The sequence below is a fragment of the Lampris incognitus genome, chromosome 17 (genome assembly GCF_029633865.1).
Source record: "Lampris incognitus isolate fLamInc1 chromosome 17, fLamInc1.hap2, whole genome shotgun sequence".
NCBI classification, from domain to species: Eukaryota; Metazoa; Chordata; class Actinopteri; order Lampriformes; family Lampridae; genus Lampris; species Lampris incognitus.
Genome location: NC_079227.1, coordinates 25064105 through 25085012, shown reverse-complemented (window position 1 = coordinate 25085012; position 20908 = coordinate 25064105). Strand labels below are relative to the sequence as shown.

At 47.6% G+C, this 20908-nt stretch overlaps 1 protein-coding gene across 2 annotated transcripts in view; it reads right to left on the bottom strand.

Annotated features, from left to right (window-relative positions):
• Positions 1-12982: 12982 nt before the first annotated feature.
• Positions 12983-20908, bottom strand: part of usp54b (ubiquitin specific peptidase 54b) — a 41414-nt gene continuing 33488 nt past the window's right edge. The window contains exons 15-17 of one of the 2 annotated variants that reach the window (XM_056296859.1): positions 16876-17003; positions 16311-16442; positions 12983-13233 (exon numbers count right to left, since the gene is read on the bottom strand). In XM_056296859.1, coding sequence (XP_056152834.1) covers positions 13147-13233; positions 16311-16442; positions 16876-17003 — 347 coding nt within the window. In that variant the 3' untranslated portion in view covers positions 12983-13146. Of the gene's footprint in view, positions 13234-16310; positions 16443-16875; positions 17004-19012; positions 19183-20908 lie in introns of those variants that run through there. The other variant, XM_056296860.1, reaches the window with a different exon arrangement.

Genomic DNA, 20908 nt, shown 5'->3' with positions numbered 1-20908 from the left:
TATTAGTAAGGTGTCCTCTGGCTGCAGCTACGCGGGCTGGATGACACCAGAACTGTTGAGCCACCCGACCTGGAAGGATGAAGTAGGGAGACAGCCAAACGGAGGCTGAAAGGAAAGAGGGAGAGACCAACCAGAAATGAGAGCGAGAACAATGATAGGACGCCCAGAACAGGCAACGGGAGAGAGATAATGAGTCAGTTAAAGAAAGAGAGGTGGGGCGTCTGGGTAGCGTTGCAGTCTATTCCGTTTCCTACCAGCATGAGGATCGCCGGTTCGAATCTCCGTGTTATCCCCGGCTTGGTCGGGCATCCCTACAGACACAATTGGCCATGTCTGCGGGTGGGAAGCCGGATGTGGGTGTGTCCTGGTCACTGCACTAACGTCCCCTCTGGTCGGTCGGGGCGCCTGTTTGGGGGGAGGGGGAACTGGATCTTCCCATGCGCTCCGTCCTCCTGGCGAAACTCCTCACTGTCGGGTGAAAAGAAGCAGCTGGCGACTCCACGTGTACGTATCAGAGGAGACGTGGTAGTCCGCAGCCCTCCCCAGCTCGGCGGAGGGGGTGGAGCAGTGACCTGGACGGCTCGGAAGAGTGGGGTAATTGGCCAGGAAGAAAAGGGGGGGGGATCCAAAAGAGAGCGAGCGAGAGAGAAGCGAGCATGGGACCGCAAAAAGACAGAGACAAAGAGAGGAAAAGACGGAGTGAGCCAAAGACGTAAAAAGGAGGAAGCGAGAGATGGAAACAAAGAGAGAGAGAGAAAGATGAATAGGGAGGGTCAAAAAGGCCCAAAACGACCAGAAGGGAGAGAGGGAAGGAGCATTGGACGGGGGTATAAAGGGGGGGAAAAAAACTAACGATGACATGAGACAGGGGTTTAGCAGAGGTCAGATGGGGTCACTGATATCCAATCAGCCAACCATTCTCACCTCTGTCCCTATGGCACTTCTCATTAAAAACGATGCAATAGAATTTTGGGACAGAGGGGAATTGGAAAGGAGCGCGGCGGAGGGAAGTGATGGGACATGAGGGCGGGAAGGGAAGGGAAAAGATGGAGGAGGAAGATGATGGGATGAGATGGATAAATTAAAAGGGATAGAAGGGTGAACGAGTTAGAGATGTAGCAGGTAGCTGGGAAATCGATCCGTTAGGTTTGTATGGACCGGATGGTCTTGGCATCGAGCATTACTTTGGCAGATTAAGGGTTCATCTGGGACCGGGACGATTCCCCAATGCGCACACACCCACATGACTGCACATATGTACGCAGAATCACGCACACATGAATCCATTCGCAGGGAAATTCACATCAGGCTGCATGCATATGTGCACACAAACTTACGCACACACAACCCCCCCACACACACACACACACGCGCACACACACAGGATTTTATTGCTGGTGCTCAGTCAACGGGAGTGATTCTGATAATTACAATTGCAGTGATTATTGCCAGTCCACATATCTCCATATCAGCTATTATTCCACCCACTAAAACACAAGTGGTTTTTCACTATGCACACTAAATACCCTCAATCTCTGTCCTGCTCCAACACGGGAGAGAGCCACCAGAGACGGGGAAGAGACGGAGGATTAAAGAAAACAAAACAGCTCTGCTTACTCTGACGGGGGGTTAAGGGCAAAACCACAGTTATGGGAGCATTGGTTTTCATTCTGTAGGAAACAGACGGTTTTGCCAAGGATCTAAACTGTGTGTGTGTGTGGGGGGGGGGTGTCTCTGTTCGTCTACTTCTCTGTGTGTGTCTCTAGTATATGTGAGAGTATTCTTATTTCAGTAAATGAAAGAGAAAGCCAAGAAAGAGAAAGAAAAAGAAAACCAATGAGTATGTCAGTGTGAGACAAATTGAATGAATGAGTAAATGACTGAGTTGGTGAGTTTGTGCGTCAGTGAGAGAGTGAGCGAGAGTGTCTCCATCCTCTCAACGATAGCTGGGTAACCATGGCTTGCACGTGTGGGTTGCTAGGTGACAGTGCAGCATGCCAGTGCAGTGTATCTAAGTGTGTGTGTGTGTGTGTGTGCGTGTGCGTGTGCGTGTGCGCGTGTGTGTGTGCGCGTGCGTGTGCGTGTGTGTTTTGGTAGAAAGGAAACTCCACTGCATCCTCTGAAAATCGGTTGCGCTGTGAAATCAAATAAGAGATGAAAGTGATGTGTGTGTGTGTTTGTGCGCGCGTGTGCGTGCGTGCGTGGCTGTTTCATTTCACGTTTTTCATTTTTTTATCATTTCTATTGTGTCTGATGTCAAACACTGTCGCTCTGCATCATTCTGTGCAAATCCATCCATCTGCTAGCAAAGCTTGCTCCTGTCCGTGAGGCTAACTGAAGCATCACTGCTCAGCCTGTCGACAAGGATGCACCTCTTTGTTTGCACAGAGTTTAGTTAAAGTGTGCGTTGGTCTGTTGGTGGTCGTGGGCGTAAATAGAACAATGTCTCCTTTCGTCCAGAGTCGTAATCAAAGCCCCCATTGACTGGACTCCCCTCCTTGGGGAAAAAAAATAAAATGTTCAGTTGCACAGGAAGCAGGAATGGGCAACCCATTGCGCACTGGGATGCAGGCTGAAATAGCTAATAGATGAAAAGTGTGATTTCTTTTTTTCGAGCAGTCACGCTTTAGGATTCAGCGGAGGGACGCTGGGTAAAAATAACCCACGGTTTCTATTTCTCTCCCCTGTCGTCTTTCCCTGCTCCCCGGCCTCCTACGCCGGCAGGTTATTTTTAGCCCAAGATGTTTCTCATTCAGAGAGCAAGCTAGCGCCTGTCTGCCACCGGGGCGCACGTGAGCTCTCGGCACGTGCGCAGCTCTTCCGGAGGCAGCACAAAAGTCAAGCACGATCACTGGGCCGGCGGATGAGTGGGATGAAAAGATGGTGAGAACAGAAGAGGAGAGAGAAAAAAAACAGACTGAATCACTGCAGACGACACGACTCATTCTTTCTGGGTGGGTGGGGGTGGGGGGTAAGGCCGAAGTGGTGGGGCAACTTAAATGCCCTGGGCGACATCTCTCAATGACGCCGCGATACATTTATTCTGACAACTTATTCTGCCTCTCTCTCTTCACAGCCTTGCATCTACTTGTGTTTTGTTCCTGGAGTTGTACCCCTTCTTTATGCTTTGGCTTGTTTAGAGGACGTGACCTGTGTCTGTGCACGTTTTTGTTTTAATGCCTTTTTTTTCTACCTTCCAAGTGGCCGCTGGTTTCCATTCGCTTTAGTACGATATGAAAATCAACTTGCAGACACTTGACACTTGCTTGGGATATGACCATTTAGGCTGCAATGACACTGGATTACAATTTGAACACGCCATAATGCTTTTTCACCCAAAAGCCCAGATCCCCACGACTGCATTGTCTAGATGCATTGTCTGCACGCAGTAAGAGCCTTTTGCTGTTGCTAAGCAGCCACAGAGTCGCCTGTCCATCACTTGTGTGCCAGCATCAGCGAAATGTAAATAAGCTATGTAATTATACTAATTTGGCCTTATCAATACTATTATTAGAAAAATATATTTATTCCGGCGGCACGGTGGCGCAGTGGTTAGCGCGGTCGCCTCACAGCAAGAAGGTCCTGGGTTCGAACCCCGGGGTAGTCCAACCTTGGGGGTCATCCCAGGTCGTCCTCTGTGTGGAGTTTGCACGTTCTCCCCGTGACTGTGTGGGTTTCCTCTGGGTGCTCCGGTTTCCTCCCACAGTCCAAAGACATGTAGGTCAGGTGAATTGGCCGTACTAAATTGTCCCTAGGTGTGAATGTGTGGGCCCTGTGATGGACTGGCGGCCTGTCCAGGGTGTCTCCCCGCCTGCCGCTCAATGACTGTTGGAATAGGCCTAAGCATCCTGCCATCCGAATTCGGATAAGCGGCTTGGATAATGGAATGGAAAAAAGCATTTATTTCACTAAAACATGGAGCGGCAGAGAGGTCAGTCTGGGTCTTTCTTTTTGTAGTAAATGGATCATTTGAGACGGCCCGCCATTTTGCTCCTCTGGTTGAACAGCAGAGAGAAAGTTGTAGGGTGATGAAGGGCGTTTTCTGCTGAAGAATTGAACATTTTTCAAAGAAAAGGCGACTCTCCAACATCCAATTGCAGGCGAGCACCACTGAACAAGATGTATTAGCATGGACTCGTGTCCACCTTTTCAAGTTGATGACTTGTGGGCATTACCAGCCTGGAGAGAAGCAGGAAAACAAAACTCCCAAAGGAACGACTTTCGGAACAAACCAAGTCTTGTTTGTCCTTGTTAATGGCTGATCGCGCTGCAAATGGCACCCTCATTAGCATAACGTTCGCTGAACTTCAACTTCTGTCCCATCCATGTTCGCGAGTTTGGTTTGCATCGCAATATATCCCGTCATCCCTCGTTTGACACGCCCGCGTCCAGTGCAACGTCAATGGAGGGAAAACAAGTTTGTTGTAAATCGCGTTCAGTGGGGCTCGGCCATTGAATGAATTAAGCACGGATTTTCCCGTCAGAAAATACCCAGCAAACAAAAAACGTCCCCAGCACGTCCCCTAAAGGTCCTCTCCGAACATCCGATAAATGTCATTGTGTAGGGTTTTCATTACGTCACGGGGACATTATCGCCGGTAATGTCCTCGGGACATTACAGACACGTTAGGGGAAAGTCCTGTAGGCGTCCTGGGGACATTATCGTGAGACATCGCCGTAACGTCCCGAGGACATTACAGGGATGTTAGGGGAAGTTCTCCAGACGTCCCCGGGACGTCACGGGGATGTTATTGTGGGACGTTCAAAGCACGTCCCCTAAAGGTCCTCTCCGTTGTATGGGGTTTTTATTGCATCATGGGGATGTTATTGCGCAACGTTCAGGGAACGTCCCAAGGACATTACAGGGATGTTAAGTCCTCCAGACGTCCCCGGGACGTCATTGCGAGATGTTGTTGATGTTCTTTGAACGTCTTACAGTAACGTCCCCGACATTAATGAAACGTTGTGAAAATAATGTGAAAATTACGTAATGAAAACCCTAAACAATGGCATTTACCGGACATTCGGAGAGGACCTGTAGGGGACATGCTGGGGACGTTCTTTTGTTTGCTGGGTAGTCCTTGGCTAGGCTGGATTACGGACCCCAAAAGGTCAGGGGTATTGTGTTCGCATATAGTAGGGATGCCCACTCATACCCTACAAGGGGACATTTGTTCCAACCCTGTGTCACGATGCAGGGCCCATGCTAGTCTGTATTAATGAGAGGCCCCAAGCTACAGTCTCTACTGATGCAGGGCCTCAAGCTACAAAGTCTCTATTGATGCAGGGCCCCAAGCTACAGTCTCTACTGGTGCAGGGCCCCAAGCTACAAAGTCTCTATTGATGCGGGGCCCCAAGCTACAGTCTCTACTGATGCAGGGCCCTAAGCTACAAAGTCTCTATTGATGCGGGGCCCCAAGCTACAGTCTCTAATGATGCAGGGCCCCAAGCTACAAAGTCTCTATTGATGCGGGGCCCCAAGCTACAGTCTCTACTGATGCAGGGCCCTAAGCTACAAAGTCTCTATTGATGCGGGGCCCCAAGCTACAGTCTCTACTGATGCAGGGCCCTAAGCTACAAAGTCTCTATTGATGCGGGGCCCCAAGCTACAGTCTCTACTGATGCAGGGCCCTAAGCTACAAAGTCTCTATTGATGCGGGGCCCCAAGCTACAGTCTCTAATGATGCAGGGCCCCAAGCTACAAAGTCTCTATTGATGCGGGGCCCCAAGCTACAGTCTCTACTGATGCAGGGCCCTAAGCTACAAAGTCTCTATTGATGCGGGGCCCCAAGCTACAGTCTCTACTGATGCAGGGCCCTAAGCTACAAAGTCTCTATTGATGCGGGGCCCCAAGCTACAGTCTCTACTGATGCAGGGCCCTAAGCTACAAAGTCTCTATTGATGCAGGGCCCCAAGCTACAGTCTCATACAGGCAGTATGTTTACATTTTAGCAATTAAGAGTGCAACATGTGCCTTGTGTTTACATTGTAGCGTTGAGAGTGCAATAAAGTCTGACATAGCGCAAACTCGATGCTTATGCTCAAATTCATTGTTTCATTGTGTATAGTTACATACATGTGCTAGCTAGAATGTCCATACTGAAAAATAATTAAACAGTATTACCAAAATATGCCCATATTTCACTAGATTATTTGCTCTAAAACAAACATTTATTTCCTGTTGGTAAGCCGTTGTAAGTGGGAAGAGGGCTTCGCTATATGTTTGCGATGCTGTGAGCTGCTATTCTCATCTGTTTGTTTTGTGATTCAAAATTGTGTTGTACTTTGTAGTCGCCATCCGAATCCCATGCAGATTGGCATAGTGTCGACTACCATGTTGGGTATTTGCATTAGGTTTACATTTAACAGTGTTTAGTATTGTTTGCACAGCCTATCTGACGGGACGGGGGGGGGGGGGGGGCAATGGACATGTGTGTGCCCCGGGGCCCCTGGTGGGTTAATCCGGCTATGGTCCTTGGAAAATATAGATTGTTTTGCAGACAAAATTCAAACACTAATTCAAATCACTTCTGGCCACATGAATGTTTGCCAAAGAACAAAAGAAAAAAATAGGAAATTAGGGTAATTAAAACTAGAGACCCTAAACTAATTAGGGTAATTACGTAAAATTTTGCCAAATCATTACGCAGATTGACAGGACCATACTGGATCGGTCAAGGCTTGAGTTAACAACGGCTGCCATCGGTGCTGTGCCCTCACAGGGTACCACTGGAAACTATCAAATCCACTGTGGCGGCCCCTGAGAAACAGGGAACAAGCCGAAAGAAGAAGAAGGGAATTACAGTAATTATTCCAAAATCTACAACACTGCAGTCTATGTTTCGGAAAATGGTCGGGGGTAATGAAAAGTACACTCGATTTGTAGTAAATGGGCCAAAACATAGTTGTGTTATGTGGATGGAGTAATGGGCACACAATGGCAACTGGTGGCCTACTTTGTCAAATGCTGACTAAAATAATGACGAGACATTTTTTTGGAGTGTGCCAGTTGCCACCCTGTGTGATTACTTCTTTCCCCAATGCTTGTGACTGCTACAGGTCTGTGATTGACAGAAAAGTCAGAGTAAATGAGTTAGAGGGTGACGCAGATTAACCAGACAGGCTGACCTTCAGTGTTACAGATGAGAATGACGGCATATATATTTGGCTTTAAATCATGTTGCAAATACAGTACGACTGAAAAATGTGTGTCACTTATACGCATGCACGCACGCACACACACACACACACACACACACTCTCTCTCTCTCTCTCTCTCTCTCTCTCTCTCTCTCTCTCTCTCTCTCTCTCTCTCACACACACACACACACACACACACACACACACACACACACACACACACACACACACACACACACACACACACACACACACATAATGCACATGAGAACAATCAAACACACCGGTTCTGCCCTGGGGAGAGGAAGGTGTGAAATGTAATGGTTATTGATTGGCACCCTGCCTTCGCTGCCCTTCCTCTATTCTTTACTTTGCCCCAACACGGATGTCGTCCATTCCACTCTCTGTTTCCTTAACAAGAACTGCTGTCCAACTCTTATCTGTCACGGTCATCTTCAACAAAACTTTCACAGCAAAAAAAAAGTTTGTTTGCGTGCAGTGTGTGTGTGTCTGTGTCTGTGCTCGTGCGTGTGAGCGCGTGACGTTTCTGCCCGAGGGTGGGCACATGTATACGTACACGTGTGCGTCTGGGTGCGCATGAGTGCGTGCACAACTCTGTGGCGTTAGCGGATGAGGCAGTGTGGCAGCAGAATGAATGAAGTGACAGCCGGGTGACTTTGGTGCGGTCTTATCGATGCTGACATCTAGTGGTTAATGCAAAAACTGCAGCGTGGTTCCCATGGGGTTCTGTCATTCAGGCTCGGTTCTAAATTGCGCTGAGACGTAAAAGCGATGTTTATGCGTCTTGTCACAAAGCTTGTTAAATCAGTAGGTGCACTCATCCAACCAACGCCGAGTGTTTTGTTTTTGTTTTTTTGCTCTGCTTTTCAAACTCTACATTTGCTGGCACGTATTCAGTCCGTTCAGAGCGGATGCCTCTTTTTATAATGCCGCAGTGTTGCACTTTAGTACCGAGGCGCTTATCCTAACCCTTTTCAGCACAACCTGCTTAACTACACCGTTCTGCTTTTAGAGACCGAAAGCCCCTTGCCACGGCTTAAGGGGAACAGCAGAGCTTCAAGGTGAGATGAGCCAAAAATAAATAAAACATAAATCTTATAGCTACTATATGGCATAGTGAAACACCTCAAAAATATCGTGGGGGGGGGGTCAAAGACACTGGAGCTGTTTTCTTCTCTAATGTAATCTCTTAGAATAAAGGCGTCCCATTTAATGTAATACTCTGTATATTTCCTTCTCTAATGTAATCTCTTAGAATAGAGGCGTCCCATTTAATGTAATACTCTGTATAATTTTTGCTCTCCCAAACTGAATGAGTGAAGCCCTCCAAAATAAAGAGCCATCAAGTTCTTTAACAAATAGTTTGTGAAATGTAAGGTTGTTAATATTACTTCCCTGACAAAACTTAAATGTAAAAAGGAAATTACTGTTGTTTTTACTTCTAATAAATCCATTTCTCCCCTCACTACTTGCGGAGGCGGTATCTCTCACATGATCTCACCCTGGTGTTGTGCATACAAAACTCCTGAAAGATGTTTTTGCCCGTTTTTCCTATCTTGTTTTTAACGTTGATTAATAACTCACTGGCAACTGATATTCTCTTTTTTCAACATCCAGTGGGGTCAGCCCCTCATTAAAAACCCACCACAGATCTCTGGATTCCCAGAAGCTGTAGGCTCCAAACTTATGTTCCTGAGTAAGGTTTTAGAGAAAGTTTTTTCAGTTCAACTTGTATCTATGATGAATTATAAGACACCCTTGACAAACTCCAACTGGTTTGTGAAGCACGCCACAGTACAGAGGCTGCCATTATCAAAGTATCTAATGATCGTGCAGTGGCTGATATGAGAGAAAGTTGGTTTGAATTCAGGTGAATCTTACCTTGACCGTTCAGTGTTCATTGACATTCTTCGACCTTTTGTGGGGATCATGAACATAACACCCAACTAGCTTTGGTTCGTGCTCATCACGTAGAACATTGCTGATGCACCTACAAGTTTCTCCGAGACATCACAAACTCGATTGAATACGAACTCAGCAAGTTGTAAGACAATGTAAATCCAGTTGGTATAAAAATGTGAATAATATTTGATTTTTGCTTTGATGCAAAGGAAAGCAGAGTTGTGCAGCTGGGAACCACTCCTAAAATCGAAACATGTCCGTTGTTGAAAAATCTGGGATCAAATGCTCATTCTTTTATCTTCTCTCATCTAGAACACTGTTATGACTCTATTCATCCTGGCATCAGTCGAAAGACTCTTTCTTAACCTCTGGTTGATAGGGCAACGATAGCTCAATCCATAAGACCAAGTCCTTTCCTGTGGGTGACAAGGGGTTCAAGTCCAGTATGAACATGCTGTTTTGGGACAAAAACACTCTGGATCATTACCATACAATATTAAAGGACGCCTATCGCTCTGTCCCCTGTGCAGCTTTGGGACTCTCTGATCTCTGACTGGTTCATCTTCTCCTAACCTACAGGCAGAAACTAAAATCTGCAAAGTATGTGATTAAAACTGTGAGATGGACCAGTGAGTCAAAACTGGACCTTCAGGCCTGCACCGATTGAAGTGTTTTTGAGGCTGCATCTACAGACCTGGATGAACTTACTGACACTGTGACATCTTACATCATCGTCTGTGAGTGCGTGTGTGTGCCCATCAAAACTTTCTGCACGTTCAATAACAATAAGCCCTGGTTCAGAGCAAAACTCAAGCAACTTCATCAGTCTGAGGAGGAGGCCGGCAGGAATGGAGACCGGATCCTGTACAATCAGGCCAGGAACACACTGACAAAAGAAATCAGAATAGCTGAAAGGGGCTACACGGAAAAGCCAAAAAAACAGGTTTTCAGCTAATGATCCTGCGTCTGTGTGGAGAGCCCTGCAGGACATCACCAACTACACAAAAAACAAAAAACCCTCCACCCACACTGTAGAGAACCTTCAACTAGCTGACTATTTGAGTGTGTTTTACTGCAGGTATGATCAGCCCACTTTCACACCCCTCACTCGCCCCAACTCAGACATTACACAATCAACTTCACCCCCCTGCCATCACCCCTCCTCTCCTCCCTGACTCCTCATTGGCACTGACGATCTATGAAGAAGACGTGTGTCAGCTATTCCAGAGACAGAAGATCAGGAGGGCACCAGGCTCAGACAGCGTGTCACCCTCCTGTCTGAAAGTCTGCGTAGACCAGCTGGCCGCCCGTCTTTACACAGATCTTCAATAGATCACTTGAGCTATGTGAAGTGCCGTCCTGCTTCAAACGCTCCACTATCATCCTGGTCTCCAAGAAATCCTCCATCATGAGGGTGTCTGGGTAGTATAGCGATCTATTCCATTGCCTACCAACACGGGGATCGCCGGTTCGAATCCCTGTGTTACTTCCGGCTTGGTTGGGCATCCCTACAGACACAATTGACCATGTCTGCTGGTGGGAAGACGTATGTGGGTATGCATCCTGGTTGCTGCACTAGCGCCTCCTCTGGTCTGTCAGGGCACCTGATCGGGGACTGGGGGGAATAGTGTCGGTCAGGGGCACCCAGACTGACCAAAATTCAGACCACCTCTACTGAGCTCTATGCACAAATGAAGACATAAGAGATTTGACGGTGGTCACGCCCCCTGTGGGAGTGCATTGGTAATAACTTTATTGCAAAAATACAGGTTCCCTCTTTCCCCGAGCAACACCAAACCAGAACTGACACACACAGCCTACACACACGCACATAAAAGCCATCTGCAGTACTTGTTACTCCACTCTCCCGCTTTCTCTGTCTATTACCACTGAGTCATTCACATTCACACTTTCGCTCTGTGTCTCAAAACCAAATCCCAGTTTACATTCTCTCTCTCGTGCCATCTCCCTCTTCGTTGCTCTCTTTTTGCATCCCGTTGGCGGTATCACAGCAGTAGATGCAGGACCACAAAGTTAACCAGCAGCATTACATGAGATCTGTGTCTCTGCCATAAGAGTCCATGAGAGCGTTGGTGGGCGGGCGTGTCTCCCTCCTGTCTGTCTCTGATACAAGATCACGAGGGAAGGTTGGTTTGCATAGCGGACTCATGCGCTACAATTTGCTACATTCTCCCACATACAGAATCCAAAGAAAAAGACAACAGAATTCAAACCAAACCCAAATCAATAAGAAAGAACAAAAAAGCGATTTTTAAATATACGATCTGAGTTATGTGCCAACCTTTGGTTTAGCTACAACAATCAATTAACATCGGTAAATTCTTTTCCAAGATTTTACATTGGCCAGTTTTTCAATAAGGACTTTGTTAGTTCATATCCTATCACACGGATTAAAGCATAGAATAAATGTACACGTCAGAATGTTACTCATTAAAGGGGGCAATTATGTGACAGTGAATTAAACTGTAACTGTTTCATAACTGTTCATACCTTGTGTTATGAGTGAAGAATGGTTGACATCTCTGTGATTAGCCTCACTGGCTGAAAATATACCTCTAATACATATATATCGTATAAAGCATATTCATATTAGGCATGTCATTTGTCTCAGGCTGAAGATAAACCCTTCCTACTCACATCTGAGGGCTCAAAAACCAGAGCCAATGGGAGAGAGGAATTACAAAGTGTGGAAGTGAGAATCCATAAGTGCCATTAAAGTTCACCTGAGGCCTTGAGTTGAGCAGACTCCACTGACTCCTCACCAGCTACTGTGCCCTTTAGAGGGTACTTATTATCAGCCAAGTACCCTTCAGCAAGTACACTTCTGCCACGTAACCTTCCCAAAGTGCACTTGAGTCAAAGCCTATGAATCCCCATCTTCATTGATAAAACCTAAGAAAACACTACCCTAACTTAGAATAACTCCTCTCTTGTCATTCCTCGTCTGTTGGCCTGTCAGCCAGCATGTTGCCGGTGCTACTGTCGCCAGTTAGAGAGAAAGGAAAGAAAGAAAGAAAGAAAGAAAGAGGTAAGAAAGAAAGCAAGCAAGCAGAGAAAAACTAAGCGCTTGTCTTGTTTAATCTCCCGGTAGAAACGGGAGAGCTGTCATTACGTCAGCGGGCGGGGGCGGAAACTCCAGCTAGACACTTGTGAAGTGCACTCCACTCCTCTTTGAAATGCAGACATGAGGAAGTACCACTTGAGTTTATCAATATTCATTAATTATCGTTATCAACATTCCATAAGGTCTTATTAATTAACATACAGGTTTCATACATGAGATTTTCTGTACATGACTTAAGTTATTAGAGAGAGTTCAGGTCTCGGACAGGTTAACTGTGCGCACACACGGGAAGAAAAAAAAAAGTATATGGCCGTCCTTCCGGTTGGCATGGAAACAGACCCGGTGCAGGTGAGTGTGCGTCCATCAGAAAATGCCCATGAAGAAAGAGGAAGAGGCGGGGCTACTAAGTATGAGCCTCCCGCTGAGCTGAGGAAATTGTGAGAGCGAGTCTGTTGAGAGGTCAGTTCCCTCAGGGTCCCAGTCAGACCAGGCTAGCAGGCTAACAATGCCACATGAACAACACTCGGCTAAAAAGCGGCTAGCTAGCCAGGCTGACTACATGGAAGGATAAGAAAATCAAAAGAAGAAAAAAAAATCAAAAGCGGGGGGAAGAAAACAACAGTCCTGGGACGTATAGGAAAGGTTGAGGTTGTAGCGTGGGCTCCGTCATGAAGCCCTGTTTGGGGTCAGAGTAACTGCATAGACAGAGTAGAGGACTATGGGGAAGGGGAGTGAGGGAGGTAGACGAGGGGAGGCTAAGCTGAGTGCTGCAGGGGTGAATGAAGGTCTAAATCAGTGTACATGTATTTTTTCATCTGTGTGTGTGTGTGTGTGTGTGTGTGTGTGTGTTTTGAGCACGTTGAATGTGGGGGTGGGGGTTAATGGTGATCCTCCGGAGCCAGTTCCAGATGTGTCAAGGCGAGGTTGTGGAGGACCTCTGTGTTGCTGGCCTGTGACATGCCAGTGTGTGTTTCTGATGGAGCGGGCCGGCGGAGACATCAGTGTAGTAGAGCCGGGCTCTGGTCAGAAGACAGCTTGACCCCCGTCAGACACAGCCAGAAACTCCCCGCACCGCTGGACAGCTCCTGGAGAGGGGGGGCGGAGGATAGTGTGATCTACCAGTTAGATCGGGAGTCTACCACCTAACATTCAAAACTAGCAGAGAACAGCAGGGGGTATAGAGGAAAAGGGAAGGGAGGAAAGGAAAATACCAGTGTTTATTTGCTCTTCAGTTTCAAAGTATGCCTATTTTCTCTCTAGTATCTTTGAGAATTCGAAGCTATTTCATTTCCAACACCATGTGTCCAATTGGAGAAGAGAATAAAATAAATCCCCAGTCACAACTTAAAACAGCTATGAAGAGTTTTGGGTTTTTTGTTGACTTTGTGCGAAAATGGCAGTGTTTCGCGTAAAAACGACTTGGTTGTCGCAAAGATCTACTGCACATCCACCCTGCGGTAGCTCGTTCGTTTGTTCTGACGAGAGATGTAGCAGTGTTTGGGAAAAACAGTTGTTTGCATGTATTGTATAGGGCAGTGAGGTCATGTAGCGCTAGCTGTGGCTGTGTATCCCGTCTGTGTGCCATCAATCTCTGGCAAATTTTGACCCAGAGACAAATGTTTGAAATCATTATATAGCAACACCAAATCTTCTTGCTGATGGTCTCATTTGATTATGTCACTCTTGTATGGAGGCATCAAAATTAAATTGAGACCAACAAATGAGGAATGAAAAACGCCTCGTGGCAGCTAAGTTGCTAATTTCCTTGCGTATGGCTCTGATGATGGGGGGGGACCCTTCGAAATGAAACTCCTTAGTTATGGCTGGGAACTTAGAAAACTCGGTCAACACAGAATATTACATTCAGAAATTATACCAAGTTGCATTCTTTTTTTCTGATCCCCCCCCCCCCAATTGTACCTGCCAATTACTCCACTCTTCCGAGCCCTCCCGGTCGCTGCTCCACCCCCTCTGCCGATCCGGGGAGGACTGCAGACTACCACATGCCTCCTCCGATACATGTGGAGTCACCAGCTGCTTCTTTTCACCTGACAGTGAGGAGTTTCACCAGGGGGATGTAGCGCCTGAGAGGATCAAGCTATTCCCCCAGTTGCCCCTCCCCCCTGAACAGGCGCCCCGACCAACCAGAGGGAGCGCCAGTGCAGCGACCAGGACACATACCCACATTCGGCTTCCTACCCGCAGACACGGCCAATTGCGTCTGTAGGGATGCCCGACCAAGCCAAAGGTAACACAGGCATTTGAACTGGCGATCCCCATGTTGGTAGGCAATGGAATAGACCGCTATGCTACCAGGACACCTTCCCCCCCGCCCCCCCAATTTGCATTCTGCAACAACTCTCCAAATGTCTGCGGTGTGTGCTGTTTACACTCTGAAATCCCCCAAAATAAAGAGTGTGAGAAGTGACTCTACTGCTACTTCCCACAGGTGAGTTCAGTGCCATAAGGTTTGACTCTGAGAAGCAACACTCCGCCAGGCCACAGCATATGAACAGCCCACAGTGAGCTATGCTGCTCCCACTGGGCATCTTAATCCTCTCAGAAATTGTTCTCAGCTTGCTCAAGCCAAAACCAAGTTATCAGATGAAAGGAACCAGGAGGAAGATATTTATCTTGACTTTGGGAATCTCCTTGATATTGTTTTTGACATTTGGCATGGCTGCTTATGTACTCAGGTTGTCAAACAGAGTCTCACAGTCAGGAGGAATCTATGAAAAATGTTAGACGATACCGTATAGCATGCAATTACCTGACTGCATGGCAGATGCCTCTGACCTGGTTCAAACAGTATGTGGCAATACTTCGGTTTGTTTTTTACAGTACATATGTTACATATGTACGGCAACCACAACATAGGTACATGGGTGGAGGTTGCCGCCCAAAGCAGTACAGTGTGTGCAGTCTGAAAGCTCATTTGATATTTCAACCCAACTTATAGTTTAGCTGTCAAACCCGCATTGTCTCAATCCCTCTCCTTCCCAGCTATCCTGTTTGCTTTGCATGTTACTCATTAAATGGACTGGCTGCTCCTGCAAACATGCAAACATTTGGTGTTTCTGTTTCACTCAGATAATGACTCCCAGCAAGGCTGGTGCCCCCGTTCCTGCTTTTTGTTATTCTGGGTTGTTTTCTGCCCCCTGTGACCATCCCATGCAGTTTTTATTGCATCCAACATCCTAACTACACATCTATCACTGAGTACACACTCTGCCACATGACTTTAGTTAATAATAAATGGTGGATGACAGCATTTTCATTTTTCATTTCATTGGGTGTGACGAAGAAGGACAGGATTAGTAGTAAGTATATTAGAGGGACAGCTCAGGTTGGACGGTTTGGAGACAAAGCAAGAGAGGCAAGCTTGAGATGGCTTGGACATGAGGAGGAGAGACGTTGGGTATATTGGGAGAAGGATGCTGAATATGGAGCTGCCAGGGAAAAGGAAAAGAGGAAGGCCAAAGTGGAGGTTTATGGATGTGGTGAGAGAGGACATGCAGGTGGCTGGTGTGACAGAGGTAGATGCAGAGGACAGGAAGCGATGGAAACGAATGATCCGCTGTGGCGACCCCTAACGGGAGCAACCGAAAGTAGTAGTAGTGGGATGACAGCATTTCCTGTGCGAACCGCCTCTTTTGTCATCGTTCCAGGGAGAGATCATAGCAAATCCGACCCAGGTCTGGGATGCACTGAATAACTGTTCCTGACTAAGAGTAAATAACACTGCTATTTTCCCATAAATACAACTGTGGCTTTACATGCACTAATTACAGATTACCTGTGAAGCATTGGAGGAAGGTGGTGATGAAGAGGTGTTGGTGATGAGGAAGATGGAGATGATGGTAGTGGAATAGCAACAGGGATCAGAAGAGGGGAAGTAAGCAAGGAGAGGCACGGACATCTGCCTGCTTCACCTTTAAGACAAAGAGAAGGGACAGGAGAGAGAGAGAGAGAAGAGAGAGAGAGAGAGAGAGCAGGACAGATTGGAGATTGAAAAAACAAAATGGGGGAAAGAGAGACAACAAATGAGAGGGGAAAGGAGCAGAGGGAAAGCAGTGCATAAAGTGCCCGGGCAAGCGATAGAGGGTTGCAGCTGTACAGCATCACCACACGGAGGCAGCAGAGCACAGACTGTGAAACTCACAAAGCTACGCGTTGCAGTCAGGCGGCTGCGGCGCGAGGTCACCACTGTGCCACTCAAGCTGCGCTCAATGCGACGCAGGTTTTCTCCATCATCAGGCTCCACCCCCAAGCGTAGATCCCGCAACACCAGTGGCTAGAAAGACAGGAGTGAGAAAGTGTGAAAATGTCTGTCAGCTGACTTGAGGAAAAATCCATGTTGCAGGAACATGGTGAATGGACTACCTTTTATACAGCACTTCTCTAGCTGCAACAGCCACTCAAAGCACTTTACAATCAATTAATGCCTCACATTCAGCCATGCACACACTCGTGGTGGTGTCAGCCACCCAAGGTAACAGCCAGCTCACTGGGAGCAGTTAGGGGTTAGGTATCGTGCTCAGGACAACCTCGACATTTTTGCATGGAGGAGCTGAGGATTGAACCAGTCAACAGACGACCTGGTCTACCTCAAAACTGACCTTTACAAATCACATGGAAAAGGAGAGGGGAATTGTGTGTGTGTGTGTGTGTGTGTGTGTGTACGTGTTTGTGCGTGCCCATGTGTTTCAGAGACGGTCTGTGTTTACCTTGTTGAGGTAGGTGGGGGTGCTGGTACAGTCTGCCCCGTACACACTCCTCTCCATGTCTGCGTTGGGGGTCTGGGAGCGTGTCTGCCCTCCCACCCTGGATATGAGCCTCTCCGATGGGCTACAACCTGAAACCAGACACAGGCGGGGCTCCATGTCAAGACCTGTGCCCTCTGGTTAGAGTGGTCCATCTAACCAAATGCATCGCATCTAACTGTGTGTGTGTGTGTGTGTGTGTTTATTTGTATGCACGTGTGTGTACATATTCTCAAGAGTAGTCAAAACCAATCAACTCCTCCTCCTGTTTGGATTTTCTAGAGTGCTGTGTAGAGATTATGACATGCCACTTGGTGGATGTCTCCTTTTTACACCCAGTGTCTCACAGTAGATTGACGCCACACATTTTTATCGTGTGTATCACAAGCAAGAAGGAAACCCTTACAACTAGCCACGGTACCAGAAAGCTAAACTGACTGTGCTGCAGAGCTATGCAAATAGCAGTTTTTTTCTCATCCAAACCAAAGACTTCTGAATCGACCAGTTAAGTAAATGTTATAGTGAACAAGCGATGTGGCAATACAAAAATAGTGTCATCAGTGTCTTGGGATTTACTTGTTGATACAGGCAAATAAAAGTGTTTCCAGAGAACGCTAGACTGCACAGTAGTGTCCCAGAAACATAAGGACTCATGCACAATGTGTTCTGCACATTTTAATTTCCAATGTATTTTTGGTATATTTATATCATTTGAGGATTTTATTGGTTTAAAGGTAGAAAGAGTAGGATTTTCCTAAAAAATAAAATAAATAACAACAACAAAAAACCAATATATACAAAAATAATCCCTCTCAATCATGACTTGTGACCCATTAGACGTGTGTGGCGGTGTCTGTATCTGCAGAGACCCCTTCCTCTGCCTGAATTTTCATATTTTGCTGTGCACAGGACGTTTCTGGGCGTTAATCTTTGGGCAGCGGGACTCTATAAAAACGTAGTGACCAGGTGCCAGATTGAGATCGTAAGCACGCATCCTAAAGGAAGTGATGACAATGGTGGCCACAGCGCCGAAAAGACACAAATATAGCGAGGTGAAACGCCAAGTGAACAAATCTCGTTCCAAAATGAGAGTGAATCTTGGGTTGGCTTTCACCCGCTGGTGAGCACTGAAGGAGAGGATGGGGATGAAGAGCGACGCAGAGTTGGCTTGTACACTGGGATGTGTTTTGGCAACTGCGGACAGGGGGCATGTCCTTCTGGTGTCGTTGAGCTGGGGGGGGGGGGGCAACTTTGAATGTTGTGTTTCCAAACCGCAACCGACAAATCCTACTTGTTCTATCTTTAACAAAGGGCTCAGATCAGAGGGGCTGAGAGCAAGGGTCGATCCCGATGCGATTCCCCTTTTCTCCTTGTCTTGGATGCTGGAGTGTGTGTGTGTGTGTGTGTGTGTATTCACCTGCCCTGCCAGCCTGCAGACTGGCCTGGTACAGAGAGTCAAGCTCTGACAGCTCCACCTCCTCATGGTCACAGGGGTCTCTGTGCTGCCCAAGGGCATGCTGGGAGCTATAGTGCCCCGGGGATGACTGGCAGCTAAAGCTGTGGTTGTGGCTGGGAGGCTGTGGCCTGATGGGAACACAGCGGTCTGGAGGCGTGTCATATGGTGTCACCACGGCATCTGGGCGGTCCAGGCTCCAGGAGGACCAATGGCGTGTGGTCATGTCAGGGGCGGCTCTGCAGCTGGGCCAGACTTGGGTGGCATCAGTAGGGGAGGTGGGTTGGGGGGACTGCCACAGAGGTGTGAAAGGTTTCCTCTGCCCAGAGGCCTGAAATGGGGGAGGCGGAGGAGAAGGAGGTGGAGTGTGCGTGTTTGGGGGTTCATGATGTGGGTGCGTGAAGTGTGTGGCGTGTGTCTGAGGCCTTGTTTGCTGGCTTTCAGTGTGCATGGTGTGTGTGTCCCAGAGACACAGAGGAAGTGAGGGCAGGGAGATAGCCAAGTGCTTCCCAAGGGGCCTGACACTCACCCCCCCTGCCTGCAGCAACTCACACAGCCTCACCCCCATCCCCTCTCCCCCATCCTCCCCTCCCTCTCTTCTTCTAACTATTCCCAGGCCTTCTCCCTCATCCTGCCCCTGGCTAGAAGGGGCACAGGGGTGAGGGAGGCAGAGGGTGAGTTGGGGTCCAGGGAGGGAAGGCCTGTAGGGTGGAGGGGGCAGGTCAAGGCCCAGAGCAGCGTCCTGGGTGGCCGTTGCCTGGTCCTCTTCCTCCTCCTGATTGGGCGTCAGCAATATTTGGACCGGGCCAGGCTGTTCACTGGAGGACACAAAAAAAAGGGGGTGCATCCGTCAGCCAGCAAGTCAGGAAAAAAGAGAAAAGAAAACGGAAGTTGCTCTGACGTCAAAAGGTCACAACTGCAAACAAGGAAAACAAACGGACTGATGACCGAGGAAAAATGCAAACATACACAGGGTGCGCACACACACACCATGCACACAGGGGCAATAGTTAAGAAGACAACTGATTTAGCCTCACACAACCATCAACATGGTGAAGATGTATAATGTTAAAGCCTTACTGAGTTCAACGCCATGGTGTACCTGCTTAGCTTTATTGATAAAGGGAGCATTGCAAATATGTCGCGCTTACTCAAACATGCAAACGTACCCAGTTCAAAGACCCAGATTTAAATTTGATTTCAGAGACTGCTTTCAATGCCGGGTTTGGCTCTAAAATGGCATAAAGCACTAGCGCAGTGCATCAGCACCGAAAAAAGGTGCCTTCTTTAGAGTAATTTGGTCTCACAGGACACTATATTATCTTATTGACTTCCATAGTGTTGATATGTGAGGGGTATGATCTATGTACAACATTAGTGGAGCCACTCTAAAGGGTGATAGGAAGAGAGCTGCAGAGGAATGGCATCCATTCTTTTCTGTATCAGTGAAGGGCTAAGTTTGTGTGTGTGTGTGTGTGTGTGTGTGTGTGCAGGCTGCCTGTGTGCCATCTTGCATTAGCCTGGCTGCAGTTTAAACGTAATTTTTTTTGTGTACTGTAAAGTGTTGTAAGTGTGCTCGTCTGCATCTGCAGGTGTACATGTGAAAATCCGTATGTGAATGTGTGTGTGTGTGTATTTTTATGTGTGGCTGTTTGCATGTTTGCAGCACGCTTGTGTGTGCGCCCATGCGAAACTATGTGCGTGAGTCTTGCGTGTGCGTTTCTTTGCAATGTTTATGAGTGCCAGCTCCCATCCCCCACATTAACTCTCCCCATCTCGTCCAGCCTCAGTAATTACCCAGCAGGCTTTGCAGCAGCGAGCCATAAATCAGAGGCTAGTGTTGATCAATAGAGGAGAGGAGGAAGGTAATAAAACAGGAGAGCACTGAACTGTACCCCTCCTCCTTCTCCCCTTTCCCTTCAGCCTTACTGACTAGAGTTAACTGTGCTCTCACACCAATCCAGAGGCTACACACACACACACACACACACACACACAAAGAGAACAAAACCGAGGGAAACAGGTTGATTGAACACACAAAAAATACACAGGAGCAGAAAAAAAAGGATCGGGGACTGCAGATGAACAGGCAGCGTAACAGCACACAAGGAAAGCAGCACAGTGACTGAACCGCAGCCCAGCAGTGTACAGACTGACTGACCACTATAGATCCACAGCTTATTCACAAGCCAACACACACACACAGACTCAGCAGAGTGAAGCTTTGGCAGAACACGGACACAAAGAGCGGTGCAGCACAGCACAGCACAGCAAAGCGCTGAAGCAAAGAGAAGCAGAGTAATTCTCTCTTTCCTCTCTTTCTCTTGTTCCTCCTATCTCTCAGTAGCCACACAGAGCCCGGGCAAGCACTGCAACATATGCAAACACAATGTGGAGTAAAAGTTGCATACTGCAATGTATGTGAGACATACACACACAAGCACACACACACACACACATGCGCATACACAAATACAGCGGGCTATGAGACTGCAGTGCAAGGGATACAACACAAGGGGTCCTGGGAGTTTTGGAAAGCCAGCG